A 22959-nucleotide genomic window follows, 5' to 3' on the forward strand; every position below is an offset into this window, starting at 1 on the left:
CCCCCACAAGTAAGGGGGATGAAATCATAAAGGGATCTCGTGTAGGGAAAGGTTAAAGAATTCCACCATTTACCAATGGAGAGTTTTATGAGGTGACCAAAATTTGCATTCCAGATGAGGTCTTAGAAATGAGTTGCTTCCGTGCTACTATTAGTGCTAGCATGCCACAAATATCAAAGTCCTAAAATGAACTGGAGGAGCATTATCTTTCAGTAAAAATAATAAAAATGCAACAATAATGTCATCTTCCTATGATCTAACTTAATGCACATCTTCCTCTCATGAAAGAAAGCAGAAAGCAGTAGTAAGTCTTCCATGGATACCTAGCAGGAAGACTTAGGAAATCATGTTCTTCCATCACTCACATCTTTACTAGACTCTTGTGATGATACCACATACATAAGACACCTGTGTTTACAAGTGACAATCAATATCAAAAATAAATTTAAACATATCAAATATAAATTTACAAATATGCATATCACCTTTCATAGAGGAAGGTAAATGATCAACGCTGAGCCAAGAGAGAGAAAACACTCAAAAGTTTAACAGTGGGAAAGCGGTAGGAAGAAAAACTACAAATAGTGGTGGAGTCGAGCATACTAAGTATCCAGAAGTATAGCTGGCTTTACAGTGCAGCTCTGAATAACTTTATAATGAGTTAAAATACAAAAGAAAACAATGTAATTGAAATGCAGCTGGACAGAGCAGTCAGCTTGTATCCTCTAAAGCAACTCAAGATGCAATACATAAACACAGTGACTTTGCAGAACGATAAATCAAGGACTAAAATAAGTTGAAAAATACTCAGAGAGTTGGATTAACCTCCAGGAAAAGGTTTCAACAACTAAAATGTGGTATTGTAAGAGTTGAGATGAAAGATTATCAACAGAGTAATCTCCCAGGTGATTCAAGGCAGACAGCTAGAGAAAAATACTAGAGGAAGTTTAGGATGAATATTCTGAATTCTTCTTAGCATTTGGAGAATATATATGGTACTACCACCATGGGCAGGGCTATTCTGTATTGACTAAGGCTTTCTCTGAAGAACGCTACTGGGAACATCCTGCATTGCTAGAAGGTCAAGCATGACCTAAAAGACCTCAGATACTCACCACAACCTAACGTATGAATCAGCTATTCAAATTTTTACAGCTTATCCAGAAAGTCCGTCATTATATTGTGCTTTAGTTAAATACTGTCCTTGGTCTGGTGCCATTATTTCAATTGTTTGAACAGCAACACTGAACAAATGTCAAAGTAAAACCGTGAGATCTGTGGATCTTGTGGTCCAAAGGGTCTACCTTAAATAGAACATCAGAATCTGTAAAAATGTTTCCTTGTTTTCAACATACCTCCTCTTTTGGCACACTGAAGTGTGAACTTTATCTGCATTTCAACATTACTTGTGGTTGTGAACTGAAAAGCATCATCCCCCAAAGAGTTAAAGCTTTACTCTTTCCATACACTGAAATATCTGATGTTCTGCACATCATGCACCAAAGTATTAACAACGTTAACACTGAAAAGGTTCCCTTAGCCAGAAAGTTATCTGGAAACATTTTTAGCACCATGGCTCCATCTAAAAGACATTCCTGTGTTCAGCAAGTCTGCATACACAAGAAGCCACAGAAGTAGGAATTCAAATAGAAGTGGTTTGTCAGAAAAGCTGCACAAGTGTTCTGGTACTGCATCCCTTGCTCCAGTGGCAATAACTACATTTCTGTGGGTAAGAGAAGTTAAGTGGATTTGAGGCATCCCGTATTTCTGTTTAAATTAAATTCCGTGCTCTATTTCACCACCCCTTGCAGCATCCCAGGAAGGCAATTTTAATGAAGCTACAGAGTGTCATGGAGACACTAGACACTCAGAGCTGGTTTTAGTCTCAAGTCTAGCAGTTACTGCTTCATCAAGTACATGGGCTTACTCTTGCTAGAAAGGATTATCCTTCCCCACTCCTGAGACAACCAAGGCTACCCAGGAACATTATTTATCACAGGCAGAAACAGGATCTGGATGGATCTCTGGATAGGTATCTTGCAGAGCAGCTATACTAATTTCCAGAATAAAAGCCTTCTGTCCAATGGGATGCAAGTAAAAGCAAGAAGAAATCCACATAAGCAACAGTCCAGGAGCACCCCAGAATCAGGTCCTGTTGCCCTTCCCACACGTTCAATTAACTCAGAAATGACCCAAATGGCAAGATGAAGTTTCTAATCAAAACTGCTGGTGTTTGAATGCTTAATATCTAGAGATATTAACGAGAACCTCAAAGATTCTTTCTGAAGCAATTTCAGGTAGGTTTGTACTTTTTCTTCCATGAGATGCCACGACAATATAAAAACTTCTGCACAGGATGGCTCTGATCCAAATAGAGACTTAGTGCTTCCGATGAACAGCTGTGTGAAACAGTCCCTCGGGGATCCAATTTTAAGACTGCTTTTGCTAGGGGATCAAAAGTGGAAGCATCATAGATTTACCTCCTCAAAACACCAGGAAGTTCTTGAGAAGACAACTGTCTCCTTGCCACCACAGCACTTCTGTGCTTAGAGCTTCCCATCTCAGTGCACTGTAGAACACTTCATACTAATTAATACTAATTACTTACAGCTTGGGCCACAAAATTGGATCCTTCCAGGAGGGGCATAAAGGAAAGGAAAGTATCTGCTTCTAGTTTTCTCTGATTACCAAAAAACAAGGGCCAAGCACAAGCACCTGCTGCAGCAGCACCTCAGAAATATGGGAAATAGATTTCAATAGCCAACAACAATATTAGAGTACAGAGTAGCAAGTTTTAAAACTCTAAATTTATGGTAACCGCACCGGCATCAATACTTAACAGCCTGTAATTGTGAAAGAAGAACAAGACCAAGAGGCTGCCCAGTAAGCAGGACTTGGACAGATAGATTAATCACAGTCAAGAGTTACAGTCCTACCTTCAAAGTTGTTAGCAGGCTGAAAAATTTATGAACAGGCTTCTTCAGAATCAGTTGCAACATCTCTGTCCACCAGAAACAGACATTCCCCCTTGTGATTTCACTTTGCAAGTAATAAAATCCAGACTCCGTTGCAAACAAAGGGCTGCAGTTCCACCCCTGCTTGCTCTTGCCCTGAGCACTTTGGCTACAGAGGCTGCTAGTTTTTTGATGCTATTTTAATCTCTTCTGTGCTTCCAACACATATTGAACCTCTCAAACTTTCTTGCGACTTGTCATTTTAAAGCATGCTTTCTCAGACAGACCCAGTGCCCGCGTTATCTGCAGCTGAAGGTCTGCATAACCAATCATTTGGATCTCCATCCACACAGCAAATTAACATACAGCGCAAAGCAAACCAAGATAGCCTGAGTACTGTCAACTAAAATGCTGACTCAGTCCAAACAACTCCAGTTCGGAATTAGTCACACACGTAAGGCTGTAAGGTAGAAGATGAAATTTCCGTGCCACTATGAGCTCTTATCTCACTTGATTTCACAACTTTACACCTAAAGAAGGGCTTCACGAGAAATCTACTGGCAGTGATCACCTTTGTAAAAATTGGACACTTTTCTCCAAAATTCACGTTTTTCCAAAAAATAAACAGTGGAACAAGATGGTATTGTAAGAGCAGGGTGAAACCTTAGGACGGTAGAAGAGACAATGGCTGCAAGCATCCAGAATGAGGTAAGAGATGGAAAGGACCAATTTCCAGCTAATCCAAGGGATAACTGCCTCTTCCTACTGCAAGCTCCTGCCAACCCTTCCTCCCAAAGCACCTTCAAGTTTCTGCTTCCCAGGAGGGGCACACAGCACGAGACACAGCACAGACCTGACTCTGAGCTAATTAAAAAAGCATTTCCATACAGCGTGCTAGATTCTAAACACTAGAACAAAACTAAAAGTAGGCAAGTACTACTCCGGTTGTAGCTATGTTTAGCCTGTTTAGATTTCTTGCACTTGTTTCATTTACATACATTTCTTTCCGACTATTTTTCCTCTGCGCAATCATGACAACTCGCGTTACACAAAAATCAAAACATCTCTACAACCCTGCAGCCTGTATAGCAACAGTGCTCGCTGGCAGCCCTGCTTGACTTAAACCCTGAATTATCTAGTCCAGTTTGACGTGAAAAATCCAAAAGGTATTTAAAAGGCCAAACTGCAAACATATGAACTCCTCTATTTTACAAAATATATTGGATTGAAAGGATAAAGAATCTAATTGCCAAATGCAGTAAAAACATATTATCCAGAAACATCTTTCTCTCAGGCTTGTGGGAAAGCAGATGGATTTTAACAAGAGTGCTTGCTTTTAAAATAAAAATTACTTTGCAAGATCTGTATTTCCTATAATTAAAGCTATTTGAGCAGTGTATTTTCACAGATGTTTGCATCAGACCATCTACAACATGCCAGGCCCACAGCTAGCTCTCCATCACTGGAACTAAGCTGCAAAGACGGCTGCTTCTGCAGAAATAGAGGCTTCTGTTCCACAGAAGATTTTCTACTTGGAAACTTCAATCCTTATTCCTCAGAGGAACTTATGCGCTGATGGAGTATGCCTTTCCTGAGGATATCAAACTTTAATAGCTTAAACATCTGCAACAGAAACACGGGAACTGAATTATATCATACAGCCTACCTTGTATTTCCCATGCTGAGTTTGGCTTGTGCGTGCTATGTAAAAATAATTACGCCACGTGCATTGGCTTTATGATTTACAAATAGATGCGGAACAAACTCCTTCAGAGGGCATCAGAGACACTACCACATACCACTGTTAGACTGTAACATGGATCAAGACTTGGAGTTTAAAAAGATAACAGAGGTTCCAGATAAGTCTCATATCAAAAACGCCATCTATTTTGAAGCAATATTCTCAAGAATATTTATTTGGAAATACTTCCTCAGAACAAAGGCAGCTCACCTGTCTCAACGCTGCTTTTAGGTCCTCGCTTGACAACTCTGAAGTGCAAAAGCTCAAGAAGGCACTGGATGCAACAGAGTAAGCACTTCTCTGAAGCACCTGCACCACCTTGGCTGAAGCTTCTGAAACAAGCTTGAAACAGACACTCAGCTTGAAATCCTACAGCCCAAGTGGTTGAGCCATGCCAGTTGGGAAACAAAGCAGGATCTTATGACAGGAATCAAGTGGTGCTACCTGATGTATTAGTCCCACGTGTGCTGGTAAAAAATTGAACAGGAGATGACCATTATGTAAATACAGAGCATTAGCTACGCGTTTCTTCCAAAGTCAGCTGGAAAGTTATGTATTTGTGCTACAGAGCTGACTTCTCAATCTGCTTGACTGTACAGTCCAAAAAGTGCAGTGAGGAGGGAGTTCAAAAAGCAGCTTCTAACACTGGATGAGAGACCTGTATTCATGCTGTCAGAGGAAAAAAGACCTGATTGACATTCACGTTAAGCACATGCATCACACGCAGTGCACTAACTGAGAGCATTACAGCAAGCATACTCAACGGATTTCTCAGTTCTGGGCTCTCACACAGAGACTCTTTTCATTGCACGGCAGCCTGGGTTCAAACCAAACAGTTTTATGGCATTAGAAAAAATATTGCAGTAGTATTTCTAATGATTGAAGAGGACAGAGCTCATCTGGAAAGAGATGCATGTTGTCCTTATACTAAGATCAGAGGCTCTGCTGAAGGAATCCAGCCTATCACGAAAGCAAAGCGAACCCATTTTCATACTTTTAGAAGCAGCAAAAGATAGCAGCTTGCACACTATGCAAGCAATGCCTAATGGTAAGGCAAAGAGTTTCAACTATATACAGCTTAATAACCATTTGGACCATCATTTTAAAAATTGTCACGAAGTCCTGCTCTAAACATTCAAACACTAAATCATTGTGGTGGGAGGTTTGCCAGCAAGGTCCAGAGGAGCTGCACAAGTATGAACCATGTTTCTTCATGCCGCTCCATCCCAAGAACTCCCCCAAGCTACTCCTCTGTTGCAGCTTCTGTTCAAGACCAAGAAAAGACAGAGAGGCAACAGCTATCCTTGCTGTTTCCAAGAGCACGCGCTGATGAGTCCCAGACTCTCAAACTGAAAACCTGACACTGAACCAGAAGATGGCTGTTCAGATGAGACTCCAGTCAAAGGCTGGCTTGCGCTCTGATACCAGAGCAAGAGGTCACCCCGTTATATGGCTAAAAAACCAGACATTTATCAGAACGTGACATTGCAGACAACTTAGCCATTTTTAAAAAGTCAGAAAACAGTAAGAGCTGAAGTCCATCGAGATTCTGAAGCGAGAAAGTTGCAGACTTGTTTAAACATATCCATCTTCTAGCATACCCATAAACACTGTCCATATGACAGAGAAAAGCATGCTGTTTCCATCATCTAGACCAGCCATGAAGATTCGAACAACAGGCGTTTTCGCTGAAGGACAGCTGCAATTCAAAGGCCAGAAAATTCTCATTGAAGGAGTCTAGAACAGCTTCATCCTCCTTAGCTCCCGTTAGATCTCCCAAACCTCTCAAGCTGCAAATCATCTGTTTCGTACTGGCTGCAAGGGCTTCTATCCCACAGACACTGCATTAGGGAGCTCTACGAGCCGTGAGAAAACCGTTTCTAAAAACACAACATGAATGCAAGAAAAAGCCAGATCTGTGTAGACAAAACAGCTCAACCAGACAAGGGTTGAGGTTTGGGTTGGTTGTCTTTGGGTGGGTTTTGTTGGTGTTTTGTTTGTGGCCTGTGAAGTCTAGAAGCTCGCATTTATTGTTCCATTTTACAAAAGGGTTAACCATGGACATTCAGAATGCCTTAAATACCCCTTGGAAACTGAAAGCTTTTTAAAGCAAGGAGCGCAACCCCTCTGAAAGGTCTGAGCAGCAGGTAGTTCAACCAATACATGACCGATTTCCATGCTTTTAGCAGAAGCCTGTAGTTATTGCAAGTTTTTGTTTTATTTCTAATTCCATTTCCTTCCTATACACTGCAGTGCTCATTAGTCAAGAACTAAGATCTCACTTTACAGAAATTTGCTGCAGAGAAGCTATTCTAAGTTAATGGCCATGCCCATTCTCCCATTAAAGTGTTTTTTTCAGTCATGTACTTAGCACTCAAGTTTTTTATGGCACTTTGTTTCACATTATGCTCAGTAGCCCATGCAACACATTGCATTTTGCAAACACATAGCCAATGGCCATTGGCAGACTTCCATCTCCCCTTTCTCAATATTATTGGAATAAATCAAGGCTCATTTACACATGGATAGCAGCAAAACCCTCTGCAATCTGCAAAGTTAACCCCCTTAATTATCAGCATCAAGTAGATTTATTATCAACCTTGTTACTCTTGATTCATCGTTAGCTAGGATCACAACAAGTATCTCAGGTTTTTCCACCAGAAATCCAGATCACTGGCCAGTGGTCTGGATAAATGTTTTAACCTAATAAAACTACAAAAGGAAAGGAGGCAATTAGAAGGTTTCAGAGCAATCCTTTTAGGAATGGCACCACTAAAACCCAGCAACAGTGGCTGAACCATCACCATCAGTGTAAGATTTGCTTATACTCTAGGAAAAAAAATAAAATAATAAAACTTCACCTGAAAAAGAAATTCAAACTTAAATGCTCCAACTTCATTTCTTCTTCTTTCCATGAGTCTAGTGCTAAGATAGTTCCTAAGAGAGTCGTAGTACAGCTTTATTTACTTCAAGTTGGAGCAATGCTTTCAGCCCTCTAAACTAACAATTTGGTCACCAGCTTGTGATCCCAGTGACTCCTGATAAACTCACAGCTGTTGGATGGAGTATTTATACATGAAACAACTGACGTATTTCCATCTGGTCTTCATGACAAGAGGATGACTATATAGAACAGCAAATCACGACCGCTTCCAAACAAAACTCAGGGAAGAGGAAAGGGAAACTGCTGAGCTGGACTGCCCTTGACCCACGGCACAAACAGACAACTCAGCTGTCACTTATGTTTTGGTCATCTGAGAAGCAGCAGAAAGTGTATCTGAAATGAGACACCCTATCCAGCTGAAGCTCATGCTAGTCCATGGGTCCCCCCCCCCCCTTCCTAGAAAGAGATTTGGCTGGAAGAGGGGGAAGAGAGAAGGCAAGAGTAAAAGACAAATTCCCAAGAGAACTGTAAGCACATTTCCATAAGACCGATTTACCAGCTGGAAAAATCTGTTTGGAAGAAGGCAGCTCCGGGAGATAAAATTGAAATGCAAGTTTTTAACTCTGCTCATCGCTCTTTTACATATGGCAGCCCAAACTCAGGCAGAGGTACAAAATCCACTTCATCCTGGAGTAGAAAGGAAGCAAAAAAAAATCCATGTTTTGCCAGACAGTGTCCAGAGACCACAGGACAACACAGGAAGGCCGAAGCTAGGAAATAAAGCAAAGTGTCATTGGCAATGACCGACACAGTGTTTTGTTTGGAGGGCAGAGGAGTGGTGGGGAGGAATGAGAATACTTCCTGAACAGGTAAGCAGCAAGAACAATTACCATTCCCACACGCAGGAACCAGAAAAAAAAGATGCTGTTTCCGTGCGCGTTATTGCCAGAGAAGATAAGGAAAGAAGTCAGAGGGAAAGTGGAAAATACTTTTGTACATCGTCAACTCATTCTTTCCATTCAAAATTCCAATGCCAACTTCCTCAGATTTCATGCTCCTTAAGTGACAAAATATACTTAAAACATCACCATGCTTGCAGCCTGCAGATTTTAACGGCACCCACCCAAACCTACCTAGTTGATGTCTACCAGTGGAGTCATTAGGCGGTAATTATCAGTGATTTTATATCGCAGTTACGCCCCTTCACATTTTACAAGTTTACCCGAGCCATGTGGTTTGTTGCAAAAAGTCACCGAGATGAGAAGTTGAGCAACATATACCCTTGGATGTGATACAAGAGCAAAATCACAGAACGCGAGCATAACTTGGGAATTCAGAACTGTCTTATAAGCTGCCACAGTAGAAGCCACAACTGTTTTTTGACAGAGGTCAAACCACCAAAGAACTCGAGCGAAGCAAACCTTCAGCTAAACCATTCAGTACGCCAACCAGCAATCCGCAATAATCGTCAAATAATGTCTACCACAAAAAGACTTTGGGGCGCTATTCTGCTGATGTTGAAAGTACAAGGATCTGTTTTAGCAGGGTGGATTCTGGCACACTCCCTTTGTTTACCCCTTCCTAATCTGAAGCTGCTTGAGCTTTTTTTTTTTTTCATAGAACTGGACCATTTCTTTACTTCACCGTTTCTGAGAATTACCGTTTCACTTGTGTTAACGTTCACACATGAAAACAGGACTATCAGAGTTCTTACAGATTCTTTTGGACCCGTTTATCAGCAATCTAAAACTCAAAACACTACCACCATGGTCTAAAAACTAAGACTGCTTTGCTTTCTCTGAAAAAGAAGACAAACAATGGGATTTCACAGCGTGGCTTTATCCAACAGCAACACTTTATTATGTTGGTAACATTAGCAGCTTTCCCACATCTCTACGCTTGCTGCTGCAATACAAAATTGCACTTTTTTCCCCAGTCATGTTCATGTTAATACTTTACAGCTCTTCATCTACAGACCTTAGCAGACAGATCCAGAAAGCCTTCTGAAACAGCTAGTTCACCACTAGCCAAGCCACAGGTGCTGTATTTGGGATAGATCGCTCCAAATCCAAAAATGGCCTTCAAATATCAAAACTCTGATCACATTTTTTACCTTGGAGACAAAATCTGCAGGAGCATAATGTATTACAAAATACTAAAAAAACAAAGAGCAACAAAATGTTCATCCGTACTGGCTGCTGCCATTATATAGCTCAGTCTGAATACATGTATAAAATGACTTTACATGCCCAATGCAAGTAACACAGATACTTAATTCACAAGTCTCTAAAGAACTGAGAAACCGAGGCATGTTGAAATCAGGTGACTTATTAAAGTGTTAGTAATTTAATAACACAAAAGGAGGTATTTTGGCAAAATAAATCCACAAAGTACTACATTAAGACTACTTTCATGAACTAGCCATTCAGAGCAATGGCAATTTTCAGAATCAATTCACCCTTTTAAACTTGTATAGTCCTAAAGCTTTACAACTCATGCCATGTACAACCCAAGAAACAAACGTTTTTGCTATGCCCCACCTATCTTGCAAAAGCCTCTTCAATTCTCAAAGTCCTGTAGAAGAAACCACTTAAGTCAGCCATAATGACAGATTTAAGCACCTCCAACACCAATTAATCATGGTTCAATTCCACCTAATTTTCTGAGATTTACACAAATTTGAGAAGTAAGATTTCTTACAGGGTGAGAAGAGAAACATTTTTGGATCCTAGTTGCAAAATACATGCAAGAAAACTGGCTATCTTTCTCATTTGAAATAGATAAACACTATCACATATATTTACAAACACACGTCCACCTAATTGGTCCAATTAGTCCTGTCCAGTTGCATTGATATGCTGCAATTTGTGCTGCATTATGCTTTTTTTTTTACCCTTACCATATACGCACACTTCCAAAAACCCTATATCCCATACGATGCATCCATACAGACACCCTAAAAACTCCAAGGACACCAACTATAGGGAAAATGACCAGTCCGTCAACAAAATGAAAGTAGAAGTGAAAAGTGTGTGACAGAGCTGCATTAGTACAACCTGACTACAGGAAGTTTTGGTTGCAGGCGTATTGCCTCCATAAATCGAGAAGTTAATTTTGGACATGATAGTTTTCATTACTCATACCCGGATAATAGAGACAAAGTACTTGGACATTCTGAAATACCTGAATTATACCAGAAAGCAACTGGAAAGATTTCCTCTCTTATACAGACAGAAAAGATGTAGTCCATAAACAACCAGATGTTCACTAATTATTCATTCTGTACATGAAATTTACTTCAGCCACGAATGTAACTCAAACCAGAATTCCCTGGGATCTTTTCCCTTTCTGCAAGCACAAAATGACTGCAACTGCAGGCTGAAATTCCTTCTTCTTCCCCCTCAGATTTCTTCCTCACAATTTCATTTAGTTGCCACTACCCCGAGAAGTGCTGAACGTTCAAGCATGCAAAAGGGCCACAAAAGAGACAAATACATATTTTCCTAGAAGAATACCTATTAAAGGCAGTTATTTTTAGGCAGATCTTCAGATATAGACCACACACAATCTATTAATATACTACAGTATTTAAGCTTTCAGCAGCAACCCAGAGCTGCTTCTCTTCCCCTGTCCCTTTTTTGATCCCACGAGTAAATACTGAACCTCTCAGATATGTTAAGGCTTGGGTAATGAGAACTGCAAAAGAAACCCTACCATCACCTGAGCTGGCTCACAGTTGCCATCAAGAGGCAACAAAAATCAAATTCAAGTACCACGTGAGATTTTTTTTCCCATGTGCTGACAACCTGCATTTCTGCTTTTCAGCTGCTTATCTGCAGACAAAAGCTCAAGCTGCTTGCAAAGGAAGTAGAGAAAACCACAGAAGAAATATGCTAACAGTGAACTTAAAGTCTTCTCCTACCAGACGTTTTTGCAGGTTCTCCATTTTCAGCACACTGTTCCTAGCAAACCTAACAACACACTAACCCTAAAGCAAGATAAACACAAATAAAGACCATGCCCTCACAGGACATCCTACACATTACGTCCAGAGATGACAACATAACAATAACTCAATCTTTTCAGACAGCCTTTCTTACTCTAAGATCCTTGTCTGAACAGACTGCTTTCTAAGAACCCTCCAATTCAAATTTAGTCTCACCTACCATAACTTTTCCTTAGGGAATACCCAAAAGCTCGGAGTCCGTATCGGCTATAGAATAATGGAGCACAAAAAGTTACCGCCTTGCATTTTTATATAGATACACAACTTACATTTCCTGAATGAAAGTACAGTGCAAGCAGCTGAATAATGAAAGATGCAAACCAAAAATAGTTTCGTGTTGGAAAATAACTGTAAGAATAAGATAAAGAAGCAGATTTGAGAAACAGACATAACATTTTGCAGTATTTCAGCAAAACCTGCTAACAGTTCAAAAATTGCCATTAACAGATGCGTATTACATAAGTGTATACAGATTTGCAGATCCTTAAGATAATCAGCCTGGATTGCTGAAGCTCTTAATAGCAATATTCGTGGGTTATTGTTTGTGTGTCATTAGTCTTCGCCGGGATAGAAGCTGTTCTCATAGCAGGCAAACTCATTCATACTGGGGTCATAAACTTGCCAGCAACAGTCAGCAAAGAAGAAACACATCACATGGTTACTCAGAGGAAAACGTCCAAGGAAACTGGGTAACACCACCAGTTGGACAGACATAAGCCATCATGAGACTCTTATCGACCAGCCAAAACCAGATAAAACATACATAATTGTTGGTATTGCTTTGTACCATCTTCTATTTAGCCAAGCCCTACACAGTTGTTTCAAATCTACCCTATTTACATGGGGTTCCTATTCTTTTCATGTTCTTCTAAATGGTGGTAATAACCCGCAGTCACTTAAATGAGGGTGTTGTGTTTTTTTTTTTTTTTTTTCCATCTGTATTTGCTTGCTTTCTCTCGCTAGCCCCCAAATCTGCTATCAGAACCCACCATCTCCAGCCACTGATGCCACGAAGTTAGGAATGGCTGAAACCATGCAGATAAAATAGATGATCTGGGAGAACTAAACAGAAACCACTAAGCTTGAATAAGGAGTCTAACAAAGCTTGTTTTCCATACCATCTGCTGTCCTACGAAAAAAAAAATAAAACACAGTGCGGTAGGTGGCCATCAAAAGCTTCTATCCACGACCTCTTATTAACAAAGGTGACAGGATCCAAAGCATTCTGGAATATGGCTCGAAACACAGCATCCACATCACAAGTTATCAGTTGTCAAAGTCTCCCCTTTGATTTAAATCTTACTGGTAACATGCTCGGAGGAACCCTGCCAACCACTGCAGAAATTAGAAGACTTGAAAACCACCATACCGATCTCGTCCTGCAAACAGGTAACTTCAGAGAATTGCTGCTCAGACTATGACAAATCATAGACCGGATGATTTCACTGCCACATTCTTGGGCACGCCAAGTACGAAAAGAAAAAGGAACCTACATTAAAACACCCAGTCAGGTCCAGGGTCGCTGACATTGCTTGAGAACTCATAGGTATTTTGTCTAAAGCACAGATGGCCATCAAGCATCAAGCTTTTTGCAAGATTTCTACATTCTGAGCAAGTATGCAGGTAGCAGCCCCAAAGATTCTGCTTAGACCTAAAGTGATAAATCTAAAGGTTGTAAGTTTCTCTGCCTGAGTGATTTAGAAGGATTTAGAAGGCATTATTCTTGTGAAAAGTGCTTATCACTTTAGGTGAGCAATTCTTAAACTGAATCCGGAAGACAAAGAAAACCCCAACACAAGTACAATTTTGACCAAGCTGCAATTTCCTTTGCCAAAAAAATAAGTATGTTAAATTGCCCGTGATTCAGGCAACGTAAAATGCAGTGCTGCTGGGAATTACCCAGGCAAATCTGGAAGCGCTTTAGAACAATCTGGATGTGCGTAATGCATGTGTCATCACCAGGTGAAAATGACAACCGAAATGATGTTCAGAAGTACGTTTAAAAATGAATCTGAATGCTTCTGCTCACTGCATTCCCTCCCATTTTGTTCTGAATTATTAAAAAAAAAAATATTTAACAACATCTGTGATGATCTTGTCGTGAGCATCACCTTTTAGGGTAAGAGGAGAGCATCACACGACCTACGACATTATTAACACGCAGTTTGTCCTTTGTAAATTGGGAGTTCGGGAGTAGCCTGTAGGTTGTGCCCATAAAACAAGAAGTGAGCAAACTGCCTTTCTCAAAGCTGACCTCAAGTGCCTATTGCCTGAGGCCACAGATTCAATCCTCATCACCTCTCCTGCTTTCCCAAAGGGAAAAAAAGAGGGAAGTTTTTAGAACTTGCAACCAAACCCACACATTGCATTTCTAAGTTTTTTGGAAATTCCTAAACATGCTGAGGAAACTACAGGTAAAGTAGAAAGAGGATGCTTGTAGTATCTTGACCATAGACATTTGAACCCTGTTTAAGTTTCGGTATATAACCTAAACTGTTCTCAAAAGCATTTAGAAGAAAGCCTTGGGGACTGCAAGCAGCCTACACAACACTTACAAGTGCCGGTGTGAGTTGAGTCTCATTGGTTAGGACAAGAATTTTCACACCTTACTTGAAGAGACTTTCAGATGCCCCAGATTAGGTAAAAGCCCTCAACTCCTCCAAGAACTCAATTTTCAAGCAGCACAATAAATCCTGCTATTTAGAGGAGGAATTGTGTATTAAATACACTGCAGGAATGTTCTTCCAGACATTGTACATGCACATCATGATCAAGTTAAAACCATGGAATCGTTATTTAAAGTTTAAGAGTCAAGAATAGTAACTCAGTACCATCTGCTATTAAAAAAGCACATGCTCTGCCAAGAGAAAGTCTTATGCCCAGCTGCAAACTTGCATGGCATTTATTATTCCTCTTAAAGCCCAAACATTACAGCCATTATGTCTGCATTTCCCTTTTTCAACAGTTTATAGTCCTCCAGATCAAGACAAGCTTAAAAATGTGAACCTGAGGAGCGGAACATAAAAGTACTTGGCTTTTATTTCAACTCAGTTGTGATTCAGGAGAAATAGTTAGTAATCTCTGAAAAGTTGCTAGTCTTTACAGGATGTGAAAGTTTCTGAAGACATGCATGACAGGAAGCACCACGGCTGCCCCTGCTTAGCACAGGCTTTGTCACATCCAGCATGGAGAAGCCGGGTAACAGCTGGAGCTGTGCTGTTTAACAAGCCGCTGGTATGAAACAAAACAACAAAATGAGAAAGAGGACATGTGGCCCTGAGGGAAGTTACTAACCAAGAAGTACTGAAGCTGCGCTGCACCAGGCACTGCATCCATGGAGACAACCAGATCTGTTACTGCTTGTTTTATTTATTACTCTGCTAGACAGCTCTCAAAGGACCCTACACAGGATGTCTCCAGGGAGCTTTAGCAGGTTCCCTCCCCACTTTCAAAGATGGATTATGGCCCCAATATTTTCCCTTTAGCCCTCAAAAATTAGTTACAGAGCCAAGTTTTTATTTTAAGCCACAGCAGCCCAAAACAAATCTTCTTTAAGAGCATTAGTTCCACAGCTCTCCAACGCTCATGAACTGACAAACATGACATTTCCCTAAGAAACACTGCATTTTTCAGAAGGTACATAGCTGGTTGTAGTTATTGTCTCGCAAGCAGCCAGCAATAAATTGAACAACAGCCATCCCCTAAAAGTGATATCCCTTTGAGGTAAGATTATTTTCCTAAGTAGAGGTCTCCTAACAGCTGCAGCTCCAGAATGCACTTTAAAGCTCCCTTCTCTCTTTTCAGGGTCACCTTTGTGAAGTCTGAAGGAGTCTGTCCACTGTTTAGATTTCTGCAGGTAATTAGTCTGGCTCCTTTCCCATGTCATTTATCAACTTGTCAATTGTATCAATTACAGCACAAACACTCAGGAATATGGCTGGTTTTGTTCTTTAGCTAAAGGAGGAGTTTTCAAATCTGAGATGTGAAGGCAGTAAGTACCAGTAACTTGTTCTGTGCCACAGCAGGGAAAAACAGCTGCAAATAAATTTAGAGTTGATTGCAGAAGACTTCAAGCTCTCCAAATGTGCAGACTTAATGAAATCCAGTGTAACCTGAAAGTGTCATAGTTTTACAGCTTTTGCTTTCAGTGGTTTGGACTTCATTAGCTCCTCTCTTCTTAGCTCTGCAAAGCCCCAGTGATATTCACAGGAATTGTCATGTACCTTCGTTTATGAATATTTACAACAATCACACATCTAGCACAAGTAGTAATGAACAGGATACATTACAATGACTGTAACAGAAGCATATAACAGTTATGCTCACAGACCACTGGAGTATTTTAAACACTGATTAGAAGTACAGGGTAGGAAGAGGAGTCACAATACTGGATTAGACTCAAGTTTGAACTGTTTCAGCAACAGTTTTGTAAAATATAAAATATTCAGAACTAGAGCACAGTCACAATTGTCAAGGAATGCACATTTATTTCAGGCTGTTGACTATTCCTCCACAAGCAGAATGTAGTTGTTTTCTAGTAGCATGTCAACAGTCAGATGACTTCCAGGTTCACACTTCTCAGCTTCCTCTCACTGCACAGAGGTTTTGATCTCGTTTTCCATTTTGTTTTAGTGCAGCTACATGTGCATCACAGCTAGCATCTCTGCACTCAGGCTGGCCAGTGAGCAATATGCAACCAGCTTAAAAAAAAAAAAAGACTACAGGATGCCACAGTTATGTGATACAAGACCTTTTTTGGTTGTCAGACAAACATGCAGCTTCTGAAACATTCCCAGCTCAACCAGTTGAGAAAGCAAAGAATAATTCTTTAAAAAAAAAAAAAAAAAAAATCTCTATCAGTAAGCTGATACTTCTCATGGTGAGCCTGCAGTCAAGTGGAGCCTCCTGAGTACAGAGGCTATATTCCGTCATTGTCTGCGCAAATAAAACTCATTTCTAAGTATAGCCGTAACTAAGAAATAAAAATGGGTAGAATTAAAACTAAAGTGTCACTAGAAGTGAAGATGTACCTCATATCTAAGCAACTTCCTGCATTTTGAGCTTAAGTTAACTTTTGCACATTGCTACAGTCAAAAAAAAATCTGACATATGGAAATATTATTCAGCACCTCACTACTTCCTGTAATAAAGAGTGACGAGCAGCTGCATTATCATTCCTACCAGACTGCACTACCAATCTCATGGTTCACATTCAGTTATGTTTGTTCTCAACTGGTTTTCATAGCTATTGCCTATGAAAAACTCCACTGGTAAGCCATTTCATACATGGACATTTCATACCTGATGCTCAATCTGTAACTTACAGTCTGCAACAGAATTGTGCTTCTTGTACCCTCCACTAGTTAATTACCCAGAAGATTCATAACTAAAGGTAACCAAATTCACATTTGGCTTCCCTTCAAAGTATATCTAGCACAACACAACTCCTTGTACCATTCACCTTTCAAACTCACTGCCTAGCTTCAGCAGCTCTGCCTTGCCTAAGGCAGCCAGCACTCGGCCTCCTTTCCCCCCCAGCAGCTCAGGCACCCAGCATTAAGCACAGCAACCTGACTAATGCTGCTCTGATGACGGAGTAAGAATGGTAGAGACATCAGCAAGATGTATTTCCTCTCGAAGAAGGGAAGGCTGGTCAGGCACCAGATACAGTTCATGAATACAAGGGACAGGAGTGATACAGCACTTACCAGACAAGCAGTGCAGTTCTACACATGCAGTTTACACCAGCAGTGTTTTCAAATAATGTAAATACCATTCTAGGAACAATTTCTAGATCATGCTTCCTTTAAAAGGAAACCCTGTCCAAATGAAAGAAGGCAAGACTTCAAATCCCTGACAAATACACAGTTCAAAAAAGAGCTCAATTCTCCTCCCATACTTAAGAGTTACGTATTTGATTGACAGCACCCAGCGCAGTAATTCTGCACAAAGTTTTGCAGTCCAGCCAGTGATTGGACTGGCCTGTATTGCTCTGTGAACCAGAGGTTAGGTGACCACCTTTAGTTTAACACTGACTCAAACTGAAATAGAGCCTCAGAGAATGACACATTACGCCTAAGATTTGACTTTTATGGTCAGCTACATGACTACCACCTTTGGCATAAGCCTATTACTTAACACAGATAATACAACAGGAAGAGGCAGCACATTTTAGCCATATTACCTGAGCTGTATAGAGGTATAAGGTGGCTCACTGCTCAGAAGTGTAACTTTTTAAAGACTGAAGAGCAACACAATTGTACAGGAAGAGATTTTAAATTAAATGGGAACAGTGGCAATAAGCACTTTTGCCTGCTTCTGCCTACTTAAAGACCATTAAAGCAGGAATCTTAACTACTACTTCACTAAATTTATGAGATGTGCTAATGACAACAGTAGGAGGCACACTTGACTCAGAATAACTAGAGCCAAGATGAACATATACAATGGGAATAAAAGTATGTTAATTCAGTGTGAGCCTTCAAATTTTCCTTGCAGCAACTGAAGCTGAGCACTGGCCCTAAGCAGTTCCTGCTGAGCTCTTCACAGCTCCGCCATGCTCCTCTCCATGCAGGGCTGTATTTCAAATTTGAATATCTGCATCCAATATTTAAACTGGGTTCAGCTACAATCTGCTAATACAGACAGCTAAATTTAAACTAGGATTGTCTATCACTCATACCTTCCTTAGAATTTTATTAGACATCTATGAGCAACCTTTAAACACTTAATTCCCTCAAGTCAAGCCTTCCCATCTTCCTCAAATGGAGGAAAATTAAGCCTTGGCCAGGACCTCCCCATGCTGAAGGCACTAACACCATAAAGCTAACCCTAAAAGTTCATTCTCTCCTATTTCCACCACAGTTCAGTACATCAAGCATAAGTGCCACTGAAAAGCCTGCTTTTGGATATGGAGCAATACTCCAGGGAATCATCAACTTGGGAACCTGAGCTGCATGTGGTAAACAGCGCCCAAACTCCTTTCTGGTGAGATGGACATTGACACTCTTTGATTTTATCCTTTATCTCTAGAGAACACATACACAAAAGTTAGATCCAGTTACACTGTCCATCATTATAGTCATTCTGCCAGAGACCACTACAAGTTGTTCCACGCTGTCCTTGATCCACAAGGTTCCTACTACAAGATTTGCTCCAATATTTAAACGCTAATTCACCTGAACTGAAAGCGGCTGGCATATTCCTGCCTTCCAAACAGCAGAGAACTTAAAGAAACTGAAGCAATCAAGGTGTGCTAGAAAAGCCTGAAAAGAACGTACTTCCAGAGAACTGTGATATACCTCTATCAACTTTGGGCAAGCCCAGAGAGGGACAACTCAACCTGCATAATCCTGCCAAGCAGCCTCATCCTGGCAGCGCTACAGTTGTACTGTAGAAGGCTCTGGAGAGGTGGGATGCCTACAGATGCCTATGCTTGCTAGCATAAACCCTGGTAAGAAAAGATGCTTTATTGGTAAAGAACACACTTCAAGGCAATTAAAAATAAACACAAGTCAGTTATGGCTGCTATAATATAGCATGGAAGAGTCATTCAAAGAAAGCAATTCACGTTTCCAACATAAAATAAACAGGCTTTGAAGGCTCACCCATCCTTGAGCCATGGCATTCTGGAAAGCCAGTATGACATTTAAGTTTGTCTATTTTTGTGAATCTAGATTTTATTTTGATACAAGTCATGCATAAGGCATTTCATCACCCTGTCAACAGTTACAGTTTTCCTAGATAAAAAGGAGAGGATGTACCCATCACACCAACAACTCCCAAGTTCCTCCTTTTATTTCTAGATGCAAACAATAAAACTTTATCTTAAAATATTCTACTAACTGTACAGTCTAGCTCCTCTGGCAAACACTTTAACAGCTATAAAACTTGTATTCATGTTTCAAAGAGGCATTTTGTATGCACTCTCCTTATGAGAGAAAAGCTACCGCCTTCAAAGTAACTTAAGCCAGAAGGTACTCTAATATCCTTAGTCTCCAAGCAAAACACCAAATATTTCCCCCCTAGAAACATTTTCATTCGAGCTTTTTGCAGCCTCACTGTCACTTAAATTATTTAGTTCTTCAATCAGCTGAAAGCTCTGCTACACAGTCCCTAAAAACAAACTTCTTTATTAAGTTACTTCAAAGAAGGTGCTTCTTTAGGCAATGCTTGCATAGTACTGAAGATGCCTAGGACACTTCAGAGGTAGTGTTAGTTGAAAGCGACTGATGCCAAGCTGACATTAGTTTCTGATCAGTAAGTATGCTGTAAAGATGAAAACAGACCCAGGGGTTAAAGTCACAGAACTCCAGAACTGCAAAGATTATGATTTCAAATAAAAGTCATATCATTTTGGTGGATTACTAATCTCCTCTCAGGTCAAACTGCATATGAAAAGCTTAAGCAGAGCCTAACACTTTTTATTTAAAATTAATGCTCAAAGGACCACCACAGCAAGAACATAACTAGCATGTAGGAAAAGTGCGTGCTGAAGTGTCTCAATGAAAACTGAAGTTGATTCTACACTCACTGACTGTGGAAATAAGGGCAACAATATAATAATCAACCAAGGTATTGCTGAAATGCTTGAGCAATCATCCAAAAGCAAGTATCAATACAAACAGAGATCTTTTAATATATTCTGTCTGTTTCACTGGAACAGACACAGAATTGCTTTTGAGGGTAACAAAGTTTTGGCCTAGTACCACACTTCACCCCACTGAGCTACCTGCTTACAGCCTCCTCAGAACATCCTGGGATTTTGACCCAATGCTCTTTTGTCTGCCCTAAATTGCATGAGAACACACACAATAATAAGGCCACATTACATGAGTCTCCCTATAGATTGCACTGAAGCCACCCTAAAAACAAGCGCTATCCTTTTAATTTAACACTGAGGCTTCGAAAGCCAAATACTGCACCAGGTAGTTGTTCCTGGTACTCCAGCTCTTCCCACGTCTTTTAAGGTTGTTGCACAGCAACCTGCCTCTCAGTTACACAAGCTCTGACTCGCACGAAATAAGGGTGTTCTTGTCATCATCAGGCTGGGCTTCTGCAGAACGCTGGCGCTGCTCTGGCTAGAAACTTGGTAGAAGAACAGTTTCTTACTCAGTTTGATCCACTAGTCACTTGCAAACTTTAAACTTCAGGTTTTGCAAAGCTTCAGAAAAGAGATGATTATTTTCCTCCTTGTACCTGTATTGAGCAAGAACCCTACATCTTAGAATGAAACAGTAACTTGCAAAACTAAAGGTGATGAACTACATGACTCTGGGTATATCCTAAGGTTACCTCCTACAAGGATCCCCTGCCACAGGCACATTAAGTATCTGTGAAATTTACACGTTAATATTTTTCTAAGAAAAGCACCTAAAGAAATTGTGAAAAATTAATTCTAGCTCAAGTGGACATTTCTTTACATTGCAGCAGATACATTCTTCTTCTGCCTCCCTGATGCTATGTGCAAGTATTTCTACGATCCTCCAAGTTTTATTTTGTGGGTGTAAAATAGAATTATATTTCTTATAACATTTTGCAATGTATTTTCTGAAGATAAAAAGCTAAACAAATTATTCAGACTCTGAGGAAAGGCTGCACCACCTTTCTTCCACAGGAGAGGCTCAGCTGAGGTCTGCAGCTCCCCGCCTAAGTCAAGCAGACCTCAAAAATCAATGGATTTTGTCGTTGTCAAGCATGCAGCCGAGCACCTGGGAGACGGAGCATGCTTTGGCGATGCCGAATTTTTATTTACATTACCTGTAGCTCGCACCAGGCGACTTCCACAGTGGTGTCCGTATCCAGCCCTTTGTACACGGTCTTGAAAGAGCCTCTTCCGATCTCGATGTCGAACTTGAGGAAGCGGCCGTCGGGGGAGATGCCCACCGCCTTGGTCTCCAGCTCCTCGATGTCCTCCTGCTGCGTCCTCCGCTCCTCGAACTCGCGGCTGGCAGCCGAGGCGCTGCCGGCGGCGCTGCTGGGGGGCAGCGCGGCGGCCTCGTCCTCCTCCTCTTTGGGCAGCAGCGGGGCGGCATCCTTGGCGGCGGGGGGCTCCTGCGGGCACTGTCCTTCCCCGGGGAGCGGGGCAGGCGGCGGCTGCTGCTGCTGCAGCAGCGAGCTGGGCTGGGCGGCGGCGGCGGCGATGCCGGAGGTCCGGCCGGCGCACTCGGGGGGCGACACGGAGGGAGCGGCGCTGCCTCCCGACACGGGGGCCGAGGGGGCGGCGGGCTGCAGGCTGGGCAGCTCCAAGGCCGTGGCGTTGGAGTCGCAGATGACGCTCCGGCGGAAGAAGCGGTGCTCGGTGGCGGCCGCCCCCCGGCTGTCCTTGTCCATGGTGTGGCGGCGCCGCCGGTACTCCTCGCTCCGGCCTCCGCTCCCCGCTCCGCCACCGCCGGCCCCGCCGGCCCCGGGGGCTCCGTGCTCGGCGGCGCCCAGCTTCTCCCCGACGGAGCTGTCCGAGCTGGAGCCGTTCTTGGGCGGCGGCGGCGGCGGCGCCAGGAAGCGGGGGGCCGGGGGGCCGCTCTCGGCGGCGCCCCCCGACATGGCCGAGGGGGAAGGGGGCACGAAGGGGGAGAAGAGGGAGAGGGGCCGAGGCCGCTCAGCGAGCGGCGGGCGGGCCGGGCCGCCGCCGAGGGAGCTGCGAGGGGAGAGGAGGAGGAAGAGGAGGAGGAGGAGGGCCCCGGGGGCTCCTCACGGCGGGGCTGGGAGGCGGCGGGGTGCGGCCCCGCTCAGCGCCGGCATCCATCGTGCGGCGGGGCGCCGGGCAGCGGGGCCGACATGGGGCACCGGGGGCGGAAAAAGGGGGAAGGGGAGGTGGGGAGGAAAAAAAAAAAAAAAAAAAAAAGAAAAACACAAAAAAACCCCGAGCCGCGGGGCTCAGCCCCGCCTCGCAGCGGCGCCCATGGCGGCCGCGGCCTCCGCCCGCCGCTCCGCAGCCTCCGCCCGCGCCAGGCCGCGCTCCACAACGGCGGCGGCCTCGCGGGGAGCCCCGAGACGAGCCCGGGGCCGAGCCCGGAGCCCTCCCGCTCTCCTCCTTCCTCCTCCTCCTCCTCCTCCCGGCCCTGCCGCCCTCACCGCAGAGCCGCCCGGCCGCCGCAGGTGAGCCCCGAGCCGAGCCGAGCCGAGAGGCGGCGGGGCGCGGAGCGGAGCTGCCCCGGGGCCGTCTGGGCGCTAAATGGCGGCGGGCGCCCGGAACCGACACACGGCGGGGGGGGCGGGGCGGGAGGGAGGGGAGGGGAGCGAGGGGAGGGGAGGGAGGGGGAGCGCCGCGCCGCGCAGCCCGCCCCCTTCCGCGCCCGCTCCTTCCCTGCGGCGGAGGGTGAGAGGGGAGATGGCGGCGCTCGCCGCGCGCGGAGCTTCATGGGAGTTGTAGTTT

The 22959-nt window shown here is 42.9% G+C and overlaps 1 protein-coding gene across 7 annotated transcripts in view; it reads right to left on the bottom strand.

Moving 5' to 3' along the window:
• WNK1 (WNK lysine deficient protein kinase 1) overlaps positions 1 to 22265 on the bottom strand; it is a 104131-nt gene extending 81866 nt beyond the window's left edge. For all 7 annotated transcript variants that reach the window (XM_084510941.1, XM_084510943.1, XM_084510940.1 and 4 more), the window contains exon 1: positions 21345 to 22265. In XM_084510941.1, the coding sequence (XP_084367067.1) occupies positions 21345 to 22127 (783 nt within the window). In that variant the 5' untranslated portion in view covers positions 22128 to 22265. The remainder of the gene's footprint in view (positions 1 to 21344) is intronic.
• Positions 22266 to 22959: the final 694 nt, after the last annotated feature.

The sequence above is a fragment of the Aythya ferina genome (assembly GCF_964211825.1).
Source record: "Aythya ferina genome assembly, chromosome: 1".
Lineage (NCBI taxonomy): Eukaryota > Metazoa > Chordata > Aves > Anseriformes > Anatidae > Aythya > Aythya ferina.